Here is a 14,243-nt window from a genome sequence, read left to right as displayed (position 1 = left end):
AAACATGCAAAGAAAGATTAGAGTCTCTTCTTTCATCAGGAAAAAAGTATATTTGTATTTGTTTCCGTTTTGCAGGAATTAGTATTAGAATATAGCTAAGTTTCATAATTATTTACAAATTTGTTTAAAACACTGGGGAAAAGAGCTTTTTTGCAACATGGCCTTGGTTGATCGCTTATACTCTGCTGCCACCTGCTGGCCGTTTTTTGTAACACCACCATTGCTTTAAGCATTCTCTTCAGTTCAGAGACTGCATCAAAGCCTTCTGTATGCTCTAGCATTTAAAAAAAAAAAAACTACCATAAAAAACGTAAAAATACGTTCTTGGGACCAGGGCAATATTTAAAATAGAACATTTTTATATGTTTAAGTGAAGAGATATGTTAAAGTGTTTTAATTTGAGATATTATATTTTATATACAATATTGCCCGAAAATGTAAAAAAAAAACTGTGAATGGTTGCCTGTCCTGTCCTTATGTGCTGGCTCTATGATTGATTGGCAATAGGATGGTCAGGGATTCTAGAGTAGTATATGGAATAGATTGATATAAAAACAATCTCGTGAAAACATAATGAGATTTGAAGAATGTGCTTTTTAAAAACCTAGGATAACTAGTGTCCGAGATCATGTGGATAAGTAGTTCTGAAAATGTATGAATGGATAATATATATATATATATATATATATATATATATATATATGGACAATAATCCACTTGGATCTGTCTCTTAAAAAAAGTGTTAGAAAAAGGCCTTATGAAATTTCTGACGAAACAAGTAGCAATGGCTCAGCAAACATCTTTTTTTTTTTTTTTTTTAACTTTCAATTCTCCTAAGCATCCGAGCTTCACAGCCCCTAGGGCTATTGCCTTTCTCAATCTGTCCCTGGAGAGACAGGAGTTATGGTCCCTGTCGATTGAGGAGAAAGGGATGTTATTCCCTTGTCACCTACTGGCCGTGCCGCCATCCTCTCTGCCCTGATCTACGGCCCGATTCACCCCTCTTTACCCCCCTCTCTTTCTCTTCCCCACTTTGGCTCATCGTAAGCTGCCAGCGTGTCGTTGCCACGGGCTGTTGAGATGCATATGATGGAGAACAGCTCTGGGGAATGGAGTAGCAAGAAGGTGATATTGGTTTTGTGGTACTGTTGCCAGTTGGAGTGGAGTGGTGATGCTTCAGTACTAGGTGGTCAGTAATGATATTTCTCAGGTGTAACAACAGTTATATATTTTTTTGATTGGATTTTTTTTTGGGGGGGGCACACAACAATAAAGTGTAATTGCAGATACACTACAGTAGGTGGCAGCAGCGCTCTTACTTTATTTATTTATTTATTAACTTTCAGCCAAATTGATGCACTTAATCTTTTCTGTGACTAAATAAAAAAACATCTTTTTTTAGTAATTTGATTTGATGCATTCATTTTTCTTTTCTTTAATGTTAAAAAGGATATAATGTTGACAGATGATGCTATTTATAGTCGCGGCGAAGAGTTGGAGGGGGCTGGGGGGGTTCAAATGTTTTCTTCTTTCTTGGGGGGCGTAGCAGAAAATAATTGAGAAGCTGTGTGTGTGCGCACTTGAACTCCAGAGGCCCATGGATGAAACTGAGCTTGAACCACCATCGAAATAAACGTCACTCTAGCTTATGTGGTCCGAGGATAAGCATCAGGCACAGGCAATACTCTTGAGAGATACAAGGCAGCAGCCCTGTGTGAGCATTGACATGTCCCTTGGAGTGATGGTCAGCACATCTAAAGCAAACTGACACATTTCCTGGTTGCCCCTGATTGGACGCTACCTTGCGAAAGACTTTTTCGTTTGCAGTCCACATTGTACAAAACAAAAAAGAGGGAGAGAGAGATAAGCACCAATGTTTCCTCAAATTTTTCATATAAGCATTCACACAAACTCCTTGAGCATTCCTTGGACCACAGCAAGCAACATCCACAGACTTTTAAATGATATATCATATATATACTGTACATATCACAATGCGCTAACGCGCCATAGCAAGAAGTGAAGCCACCTTACATTGCCACTCGCTAAGTAGGCTTTACTTGAATACATTGACTTTGCTGCTGCGTTTTCGTGCTATTTTCTGTTTCTACGGCAAACATGTCACCCTGTATGGCATACAGTTGTACCAATATGTCTGGAAGGAGCGCTACATGCACATTTCATCAGCAAGAATTATTATTATAAATTAGAAAACTTTCAATTATAAGGTACAGTACATGATGTATGCATGTTACAGAAAACTTCAAACCACTTAACTAATAGAACATATCATTGAATAAAGCTTTAGATTTAAATGGTAAATGGGCTGCTTTTTATAAATGCACCATATGGTGCCCAAAGCGCTTCACAATTGAAGCCTCACCTTCACACACCAGTGGTTGACTACTGCCAATTCCACTGAATGCAAATAAGGGTTCAGTGACTTGCTCAAGGACACTTTGACATGGTCACCAGTGGTGACGTTCGTAACCACAACCTCACAGATGGGAGACGACCATTCTACCACTGAGCCACACCGCCTGATTTAGATAAAGATTTGTGACTTGGATAAAATTTTATTTTAGCACACAGGTCATTTTTAGCATAACTAAGTCTGAAAAAGTGCATAAAAAGAGTCCCATATTGTCGACTCATAAATAATGGCATACATGTCATTGAATAACACACAAACATTTCTAGTCACCTGACCCCTGAAATGTGTGACCCTGAAATGTGTGAAAGAGCCTCATTTAAGGGGCTCATAAACTAATAAACTACGCCCATATTTGGACTTCCTGACTGCATGGAACAATAAGGAAGAGACAGGACAAAAATGACATCCATGGCAGAGTTCCAAGGAGAAAACCACAGCTGACCAAAAAGAACATAAAGAGTTGTCTTGGCTTTACAAAAAAAAAAAAAAAAGTAATATAACAAATTTGAATGATTCTTAAGACTAGCTTATGATCTGATTAGACAAAAGTATAACTTTTTGGAAGTGGTCTCATTACCTCAAACAAAGCACTTCATAAAAAGAGCATCATAACAGCAGTCAAACATGGCGGCGGTCTGGGGCTGCTTAACTTGTTCAGGACCTGGACGTCTTTGCTGTGATTGATGAAACCATGAATACTTCTGATCTTTACCAGAAAATCCTTCAGGAAAATGTACAACCACCGTCACCAATGAACGTCAACACTGACAACAATACATCCGACATGTGCGAAAGAGATGACTTCCAGACCTCAATGAGCTCAGATCCATTTCTATAATGGCCAACAATCAACCTCCTTTAGGCCCTTGTGCGCCATTCTGAGTTTTGAGGGTCTTTCTGGGTGAAGCAATAAATAAATAAGCACATAAATACTGTAGATGAATAACCCAAGAATGGAAGCGCTTGTAACTTGGCCATCCATCATCTATCCTATTACCACGCACTCAGCGCACCTGCAGTATGTATAATGCAGTCAGCCTCTGTAAGCAGATACAAATTCAACGCGTTCACAACCTCAATTTGTTATAGCTGACAATGCCACAGCTCCTGCTCTGTTGTTACTCTGAATTATGAATAGACTCTCCTCTGGGGACTTAGGTGGGCAGGTGACAGCAAAGCGTTCGTATGCAGAGCAGCGGCATACAACAAATTTGAGTTTACGCTTTGAAGCGCATGGCTGAATTAGCATAAACAATTTCCCTTAAAGCCACTTAAGAAGCATCAAAGAGGCTCGTTTTTTCATGTTTTCATTTGTTTCACTGGGTATGATGAATTTCGAATGCCAGAGCATAATGTGGTCAACTTGTTTGAATGATTTCTTTCCAAATAATCAAAGGGTTTGATGTGAATTTGTGACATAATGGCATCCAATTTAGGGTCATACACCAGAACCAGACTAGCAAAAATACAGCCACACATTCTGACATAAACCCACCCACTTAATCCTATCCACATATTTGCCAATCACTTTCAAAATAAGTAATGAGGTAGGAGAAGTTGTAAAGAATCGTTCTTTTTATCTTGGCTGAATATTTGGTCAGACCAGATGTAGAATTAGTGCACATCACTTTCCATCAGGAAGACAATGAACACAAAAAGCTGCTCACAGGCCAAATGCTGCCGGAACACTTACCACACACCGCACCTGCAATGCGCATTTTTTTCCGTCGTGTTAATCATGAATGTGATGTAAATGCCACAGCAACACATTCTTGCTGATCAACTTGAAGGTGCATGCATATCAATGAGCTTTTGTGCTAATAGGAAGCAATAGAAAGCAATAGAAATGAAAGAAAGTGGTTTGACGGATATGTGTAAGAAGACTTCACATGTATAATATAACATATGGTGTTCCACAGGGTTCTATTCTGGGGCCTCTGCTGTTGTATCTGATGCCCCTGGGTTCCAAAGTGCTCTATTTTTATAGAGTTGGCATACTTTCGTCAAAATACCCCAAGATCAAGAATTACAGAACACACTGAACTCAGCCTGTTTTGAGGTGTCGGTTCTGTCTCATACAAATGAAATTGCAGAGCTATGACCACTATTTCTTGTATCCAAAGAAAATGTGAGTGCCCACAAAATCAAAACATTGATTGCATTTTCACTCATGAAGGCAGCGCAAAATCACCAAGCTACCGAATTACACTAGTAAAGTGTGGATCCATGCATGTGGCACATGATCACCAAACACTGCATATAAAGCTTGGAGCTGTGCATATAAACAAGAATGTACCTCAGAAGGATAATTACAACCTACCTGAGTCACACTGGTTGAAAATATTAGTTGACATTGTCATTATGGCAGAGCACTTATCATGGCTGATCTGGTGAGGACTTGCACGTAGGGAAATGGTACCCAGATGACACTCTCATTACACAATTGTCGGGGCACATGAGATCCTGTTGCATGTCAATGAAGAGGGCTAACTACGGATGACAAGTTTAGTTGTATCAGAGAAGGTTACATAGGAGAAGAGAGCCGGCACTATAGCATTGTTGGCAAACAATGTGTGTAGTACAGTATTTGGAAAAGACGCACAGACTACACTGCTTTCTCAAAAAAAATGGCCTCATGTGTATTTGCAAACGATGTTAAGTAACATATTAGGGAAAGAGGGATGGGTTTGTGTGTTAAATGTTGGTAGTCCTGACAGGGATATGGTTCCTAAAAGATGATTGGAAAATTGGACATCTAAGATCGGTATTGTTCAGATAACATTGAAATTGCCTTTTTGCCACCCATTTTCGTTGGAACCTCTAAAGTGGATTATAATCAATTTGTTCAGATTTTTCACGTAAGCTTTAGTATCAAACTGTCACCATTGACAAATGTGCATTAACAACGGAACACATTTTACAACATTTGCAGTGTTTAGCTTAGGAAGAGCAAAACATTTAATTTAACCTAATTTAATTTAAATGAGAATTTACATTTTTATTCTTTTAATTCATTAAATTACATTTAAACAATTATTTTTAAATTGGTAATTAACTCTTTCACTGCCACTGACGTTTAAAGACGTCAAGTAAAAACCTACGCTTCACTGCCAATGACGTCAAAAGACGTCATCCAATGATTTATTTATTTTTTTTTGAAACGGGTAGAGGAAACCCTTCCGCATGTCTGATGAAAGTTTCAAGTCTGTCTGTTGTGCCTAATGACTATTTTTGGCCCCTAGAGGGCAGCGATGACTCTCTTTTGACAAGATCGGGTGGGCGTCAGTAGAGGCGGAGCTAGAGCGTCGAGCAGGAGATGAGAATGGAAGACAAAGGAAAAATGGCGGCCGGTCGCGAGGAGCTCACACCCGAGACGTTTTTTTCAAAGACCAAAAGCATCGCTGAAAAAGCACATTGTTGACGATGATCATCATAGATGATGAAGATGAGGGTGACTCCGTGGTTGGAAAGCATTGACGCGGCAGTAGAAGACGTTAGATGGAGCTAGATGGAGGAGGGAACGGGCAATGGCGAGCGTTTGCAAGCAGCTCTACACTTACAAGACGAAAGGCATCGACCAACGCTAAAATAGTGCATTGATGACGATGGTGATGATCCTCGATGATGATGAAGGTGAATCCGAGCTTGACGGCGAAATTGGAACCGCTGACGCGGCGGCTATGACGGTGTCGTAACGCGGAGCGCAACCGAGCACGCACAGGCGGACGTTCGATCGGACGACGGAGAGTGCCCCGAGTCCAATGCATATTCATCGGAGGAAGTGTGTACAGTCTGCTACTTGCTTTTTATTCCCCGGAAAAAAGGCCGTCAAGAAAGTGTAACGTTTGCACGCAAAACGGACCAATGTGAAAGTGAAAGTAAACTGTGTGCGAGTCCTGGCGTCTCCTTGTACGCAGGAGAGCGTTACAAAAGGAAAAACTGTATTTGAAACATCCACATAATTGTAAGTAGTACCACAGTTGCACACATTTGTAAATAGTTTGCGAAATTGTTTTGTCAAATTGTTACACTGTTGAATGGAAATAAACTTATTTTGCAATCAAAAAACACTTTTTCATTGTTGGTGAAAGCGTTTTACAGAAGTAAAGCACTATTTAGGTGTTTGTGGCATCATTCATGGACAAAAAGAAGTGTACAATTCACTAGAGTGCATGAAATAACATCGTTTCACAAAAAGCTCTTTTTCTCCGTTTTTTGTTTCAAAAGAGAGAATTTCGGTGAAAGTAACCATTTTCTATTGTTGATTACTGAAGAACGGAATAAGGTAGAAACAAACTTTTTTTTTTTTTTCTGATGAAAGCTGAGAGTCCAATCTTTCATTTGGTAGTATGTGTGTTTCCATAGTCCAAACACAACATTTTCTGTGGACCTTGAAAGATCACTCAAAATGCTTAAATCGGCTGGCAGTGGGGACAACCCGTTTCTGAAAACGTCTGGCAGTGAAAGAGATAAAAATAAATAAATTAATTTTAATAACATTTTTAATTTAATGAAAATATAATAAATAAATGAATAAATAAAAATATTGCAGTGTTTCCCAATCTTTTGAGCCAAGACACCCATTTTAATGACAAAAATCTCAAGCCTCACCATCCAACAAAAATGTCACACCAAATACGAAAACTGAAATAATGATCTTGTCTCAATTTGCTCACAAATTGACTTAGTGTGAAATCTTACTCACAAGAAACTAGGACTTATTCGGCTAAAATGAAAGGTAGCAGGTGAATTGTCCTTTCTGCCAATTATTTTTTTCTGTCTGTTACAGTTACTATATTTGTAATTAAGAAATAATATTTCGGACAAATGAATTGAAATTGAATCATTTCCACTGTACCCTTGATGATCTCTCATGACACACTAGCATTCCACCGCACCTTGGTTGGAGTTTGAATAATCATTTGTAAAAAGCGCATGAAAATGAAGCTCTTTTTTTGTTTTCAAACCATGAGATAACTACTTGTTCTTTGCTCATTGAGATGGAGGCTTTACCAAAGCAAAAGGATGACATGATGAGCTTGCACTGAGACCCGACATTTTATTCCTGTTTAAAAGGACTCGCAACCTTCAACTTAGCCATTGTGTGGGGCCATCTCATCAGGAATGCAACACTCGTGCACATACACAAACACCCATGTAACCTTTCCCCTTTCAATTCAAACCCACCCACCACGACCACCAACACTTCAACCCCTATTCTGTCAGATTGCACATGTCCTTCTTTTCTTTTTCTTTCTTTGTGCTTCCTCCGTATATATGTTTATGTAAGCAAACACTAAACAGAAAAATAGAAACATAATATAAAGTAATATAAAATATAAGAGCAAGTTGAGGGCAGGTTGTCCTTGTAGATACTGATCACAGTGTTTAATATTAATATGTACCTCTGTCTGTTACACCAAAAATAAGTTCACTTTTTTTTTTGTTCAGTTTAATTCAAGTATAATAGTTTTTTTTTTTTAAATCTACAGTTTACTAACACAGCATGTACAATACCTGTACATGCAAACCAACTGAAAATGCATGATGTAATTTGTTTATTACTTTTTAAAAGGATCAAACGTGCCTTTTATTCATCATGTGACATTCAGCAGTATGACGATTAGTTCTAATTCATTGTTTATGTACTTTATGTTGTCACATGCCTGCACTTATGAGTGTGTCCTTGCTCCATTTAATATACAGCAAATCTGTACTGTACTGTATATGTCTGAGTGCTCGGCCATAAAGTCAGTCAATCATGCACACGCAATTTGCATGCGGTAACATTGAGACGGGAGTAGATTGAAGCAGCAAATGGTCTGAATAATCTCATCTGACAAACATTTATTTTAGTGATTGTGTTACATTAAACACATTATTTGTGATGCAGGGCCTCATTTGTCTGCTTTCGGGGTGGTCTCATTCACATAAATGTGACACGGGCAGTGACACTAACTGTGCGCTGAGTGAGTGAGCGAGGTATTAAGAGTGTCGAGGGCCATGCAAATCACCTGCGAAAGAAACGCTTTGTATTGCGGAATGAAGGGCTGCGTGAAGCCGCGCACACAGTGCATGTGAAAATATATGGTTCACATGGTAATGTCACAAACAATAATACACATTGTGATAAATGTTCAATTAAAATTTCACACCTGAATAGCTGAATTGCCGTCGAAAGTCGTAATCAATTCTTGCTTAAATTGCATTCAAATAAATGCTTAGGATAAATTGATGGTTCTCCTGTTAAGCATGATGGAATAGTAAGAAATAAGAAATATGTATACATTAAATATTTGACATATTGATATGACAAATAACTGAGTTGATTATAAAAGCACTACTATACCGTAAAATCTGCATTCACCCCAAAATCACCCTTAAAAGTATTTTTTTCCTTCTCTATACTTGTGTGTAATCCGGTCTCCTGATTTGCTGGTATCCTTTATTATCAGAGTTAATTGACAAAAATAAAATAAAAAATAATTTGTAGTCTTATCACTCAGCATACCACCTAGCAAATACTTATTAGAACCTAAGCAATCACAGATACTGACTAAAATATCTATTTAGGTCAAGTGTCCAAACTATGGCCAGGGTGCAATTTGTGGCCCGTCGTCGATTTTTAAGCGGCCCGTGGCATATTCTAAAAATGGAATTTTCTATAAATGAATTTGTTTTGTTTACTGTATAGCTTTTGTAAATGGGGCATTGACAGGTAAGCTTTTCCAATGATGCCCATTTTATGAATTCTCATGTGGTGCGGGCAAACAGAAACAACCCATTTGGGACTTTTATTTTGAAATACAAACTCCTGTCTTTAAATGTATAAATGTATGTTATGTCATCCACATGACAGTCAAGAACCCATGGGATCAGCTAACAGGTTTGTCTCACAACTATGTCAAAAAGTTACCCTTTTAGCAACTAGTATGGGGTGGCCATATTTGGACGTAATTGGGTACAAGCTGGAAAAAAATATATGAATTTTGTCCAACAAATATATATATATATATATATATATATATATATATATATATATATATATTTATTTATTTTATTTTTTTTAATAATTTTACTTGTGTGGATAGCTAGCTTGTTTGTTTAAATGGCTAATTGTTAGCCTCATAACTTTGATTTAAATAAAAATGGTTTCCTCCACTTCCTGCTCTGTGTTAAAGTCTAAATTGTGAAGATATCACATGAAGGACTCCAAAGTAACTGCTTTAATAAAAATTAAAAAAAATAAAGGTCATTGTACAACAGATTGCTCCTGCCTCTTTTCTTTCTGAACTACTAGTACTCTACTACTAACAAATTAGTTACTGTTTTGGTTGTAAATGCAGATATGGGATTTTGCTGCTGTTCAGTGCAGGGGCAGGGCAGATATTTTTTTAGTGGGTTAAAGGGTCTTAAACACCACAAAATCTTGTAAAGTCCTAAACTATTGGTCATATAGAGTTTCAAAAAAAAAACACTAATATATAAACAATAGGTAATTGCTTGATTGACTGCTTTTGGTCTGCTTGATAAATTAAAGTCAAAACATTTCAATGTGGCCCTCGTCATTCGATTTTTCTGCATGTGGGCCCTCACAGAAAAAAAAAAGTTTGGACACCCCAGGATTTAGATGAATAAAATTTGAATGTATTTCTATTAATCACACATTTAACTTTACCTTCTTGAATCTGGTAACTCACCCTTTTTACACAATCAAGTGTATTGTAAAGTCAGCTCATCCAGATCGATTGATGTCAGTGTGTCTGGTTAGTGTTACAGTGAACCGGATATTTCTGATGTCTGATTTCACTCAACAGCTACACAGGGCCTGCATGGCGCTAATGCATCACAGATAAGCCAGCTGTTGAACAGTGGAGAAATTGGTTGCATTTAAACGTCATTTTGGCGACTGTGGGATTTCTAAAATATTGACATATTGGTAAATTGTAATTGTCAGTTTAAGGAAAGTATTCAAATGAACTGAGCAGGCGTTAAAGTGTTCCTTTAGTTTTGCTAGATAGCTCCGCAAAATAGCTAATGCAAATCATGTAGTTAGGACGCTGAATGCCATCACTCAACTCTACTCTATACTTATAGAACACTTAAAAATAAAAACATAAACTGTTGTTTTACGATGGAACCCAGTGAAAGCCAATACAATGAAAAACAGCAGCGGCCCCAGAATTGTACCCTGTGGAACACCATACATTCCGTTACACGTCAATTCTTACTGAACATATTCGTCTGACCACTTTCTTTTTTTTTTGATTGACATGGTTGGTATGAAGGGATTACAATAATAAAGAAATCACACAACGATCAAACCCAGGTTAAGAACAGCTGCACTAGATCTTGCCGTAACAAATTGATTTTATTCCTATGACAACTTACTTGTGGTACTGTCTTCCTCCTTCTGCTGACCTTGGGTGTTGCCGTTATGGACGATGCTTGCCTCCTCCTGGCTCGAGGTTGCTACTGGTGGTAAACTGACCCGACGAGAGCTGGTGACTGAGCTGGATGGACGGGAACTAGCACAGTTCTGCAATCAATCAAGACGATAGGATCAGTTCGGATTCAGGATATTTTTTTTATGAACAGAGACGTCATTGATTTACCGCGTCCTTTTCTAATAAAACTAACAAAACTAATTCAATTGGACCAAGTCCCAAGTTTACTGCAGACGTGAGAATAACATGTTGATCCTGCTTGAACAGGTTCTTTGGATTCCAGCGACACCAGCAGCTTCAAATAACTGCCTGCTCCTCATCAGCGGCCACGGAAAACAAACCTATTTGCCCTGTGAGTCACACGCTATTTTTTTCCACAGTGCGATGATCTTATGATTCCTTTCACAAGTCATTGGATCGTTTTACAGTTTTTAACAGCAAAATCAACCGTCTTTTTTTCCCCATACTGCATCAACATTGAGACTTGCTTAATATTGTGGAAAATGTAAGTCATTTATTATTAATTTGGCACATTTGGGAAACTATTTTGTAAACCATTTATGTCAGTGATTTAAAAAAAAAAAAAATGCAGCATATCTAAAACCTTCCCTAGAAAAACTGCAATTCCAAATCTTATATGGGAAATAATTTGGAATATCAATTTATCTACAACACCGATATTAATTAAAAAGAAATGATTCTAGGAAAACCCTAGCATTTTATATCCTTTCCTAACGAGATTTAAGATTAAAATAAATAAATACATAAAAAATCAATCTTTTTTTTTATTTTTTACGAGAAAGTAATTTTCTGTTATTTCACAGTATTTTTCTGATGCCCCAGCGGCTGGAAACTAATTTTTTTGAAGATATTTTTTTCTACAGTGTATATATCATTAGATGTCCTCTCAAAATAAATGTTAATACAAAGAATGCTACCATCTATAGGACATTATAGAAATTGTAGTTATTTTCACTTTTAGAAAATGGTCAATTCAAAAAGAAATTATGGTAAAATTAAGAACTTTTACTGTTAATTTCTCAGTAAATATATTTTTACTTTTACTACTTATATTTGAACCACTGCTGACTTACAAAAGACTTATCAGGTTAGTACTGAATTAAAATGAAGGTATTTAGGAAAATGCCGACTTTTTTTGCCTTCATAATGCACCGCCGATGCATTGGATCGAGACTCCGCATTGGCAGATACATCTCTAGTGTCACTACCAGAGTTTTTGAATCTAGAAACTACTTTCAAAAAGTAATTTGTTTATGTACAAGGAGGAGGTCAACTCGGGTCAATACTGGCATTAAATGGTGTTCCACAAGGGTCCATTCTGGAGCCTCTGCTGTTTAACTACTGGAGTGATGATGACTCATACTGGTATGGGTCCGTGAATGTGATCGATTCTTCAACCATTAAGAATATGGAATTATATTTTCTTTAAAGCCCTAAATTACCGTAAATCTGATAGAAATTGCCTCAATGGCCTAATCCCCTTGATCGTTTTCATTTTATACCGCATACTAGTGTCATTCATCTTCAAATGACCCCATATATGCAGTAATAACACCAAAGCTTCTTTTATCCTACAACGGGCGGCACAATACCCAATCCTGTGTTTTACAACGAGGGGATATATAGGGGGGCATGTGCGGTCATCTACAGCCAAATGTCTCCTGTGCAACCAAAGGACAGGTGGATCCGCCATCTCAAACAGGATTTATGGCACAAAACAGCATTAGCTAAAAACCGTCAGGTGGCAGCCATGGCTAAAAAATGCATTCTAGTAGCGGAACCTGGCTAGATTGGAAAAGCAGCACCTCAAGAGCAAGCAGTAAAAATGACAGTAGATGGCGAGGGGGTGGGGGTGATGGAGGGGGGGGGGGACCTCACCGATGCGGGAGCAGCCAATATATCAAGGCGAACCAATGGCAAGCCCACCCCCCATTAGCCCCCCAATCCAGTCCAGCTAGCAAACTCATCTGATCTATTTATTTATTTCATTTCCTCACATTCTTACAGTGTCAATCTCTGAGGTGGTTAGGGGGGGGCTCCATGATATTTTCAAAATCAATCTGCACTTTCTAATAGTTTCATTCCTTTCGCAATGACCTGATGGGCGCAAGGTGGGGCGTATCGGTGGCTGAGTATGTGCGGGTCAGGGTGCGGTGGGAGGGGCAGGACCGAGTATTAGCGGCAGTAAAGCCTTCACTCACACACAAGCTCCCAAGTTGATGTGATCGCTAATAAGGGACAAATCACAATTTGTGTGTGTGTACGTGCGCTCGGGTTTTGGAAATGCCGATAATTGTCTGAAAAGTGCTTTGCTTGGGCGGACACGTGTACCGCACACACATACACACACATATACGCGTGGTCGAATCTCAGCAGCACCCGACGAGGTATAAATACTGCTCTGACACTTTAATGCGAGGGGACAGCTTGTCCTGGATTAGAAACTTGTAACCCAGCACAGTGGTTGACATTGCTGGGATGAAGGTGCCGCAATGGGCAGTGTCAAGAGGGGGATGGGGGGGGGGGGGGGCTATTACAGAGGGTGTGTGTTTGATCTATAAGGGCGTCTAACATAGACTGTCGGCTAGTAAGAGGATCGGAGATGTAAGAGGCTCTTTTGTGGCCGGCTCTCATTGGCATTGTTGAAGTGAGGATTTTGTTTCCCCCACAAATAGAAAATTGGAAAATTGAGTTTGCGGACACACACACACACACACACACACACACAGAAAAAAGGATTACATACTGAAAAATTAAGCGCCTTTCTCCTCTCCTTGATCCTGTTGACTGTGGTCCGAACCTAAAGGGCAAAAATACTTTAAGCATATCTGACATGCACAATTTCACATAAGACAAACATGAATTCAAAAAAACGAGCGTGCGCTTGTGTGTCCCGGTGCCTAATGGGACTTGAAAGTGACACATAGAGCTGGCAAACTAAGAAGACCACTCGGAGATATCATCTGTCAACACAGACTGGCGAGACCAACAAATGGAGCTATTGGAGGAGAAGGGACCGCCCTTGCAGAACAGATTACATTTTGATACTCCGAAAGAACACTGAGATCACGTACGATTGATTGAAAAATTGCTGAAAAGAATTGCTTACTTAACGTTGCTTTTGTATGATTATGGAGTTCATTATTGTGTTTCATAAGTTCTACAGGCAGATATTATATATATACAGTATATATATATATATATACTGTATATATGTATATATATATATATTAGTGATTATCGATAAATCAGACGATTAATTTCAAAAATATATAATGCATAAAATATTTTTTTTCCCACCAATGTATTTCAATGGGTGTCAATTATATGCAGTAGTAGAC

General features: G+C 38.4%; 1 protein-coding gene across 1 annotated transcript in view; it reads right to left on the bottom strand.

Moving 5' to 3' along the window:
• LOC144062840 (adhesion G protein-coupled receptor D2) overlaps window positions 1-14,243 on the bottom strand; it is an 88,670-nt gene that overhangs the window by 31,397 nt on the left and 43,030 nt on the right. Inside the window, exons 21-22 of the mRNA XM_077584592.1 lie at window positions 13,649-13,702; window positions 10,826-10,973 (exon numbers count right to left, since the gene is read on the bottom strand). Of these exons, the coding sequence (XP_077440718.1) occupies window positions 10,826-10,973; window positions 13,649-13,702 (202 nt within the window). The remainder of the gene's footprint in view (window positions 1-10,825; window positions 10,974-13,648; window positions 13,703-14,243) is intronic.

The sequence above is a fragment of the Vanacampus margaritifer genome, chromosome 13 (genome assembly GCF_051991255.1).
Source record: "Vanacampus margaritifer isolate UIUO_Vmar chromosome 13, RoL_Vmar_1.0, whole genome shotgun sequence".
Taxonomy (NCBI): Eukaryota; Metazoa; Chordata; class Actinopteri; order Syngnathiformes; family Syngnathidae; genus Vanacampus; species Vanacampus margaritifer.
Note: the sequence above shows the minus strand (reverse complement) of the source record. Positions and strands in the feature narration are given on the sequence as shown.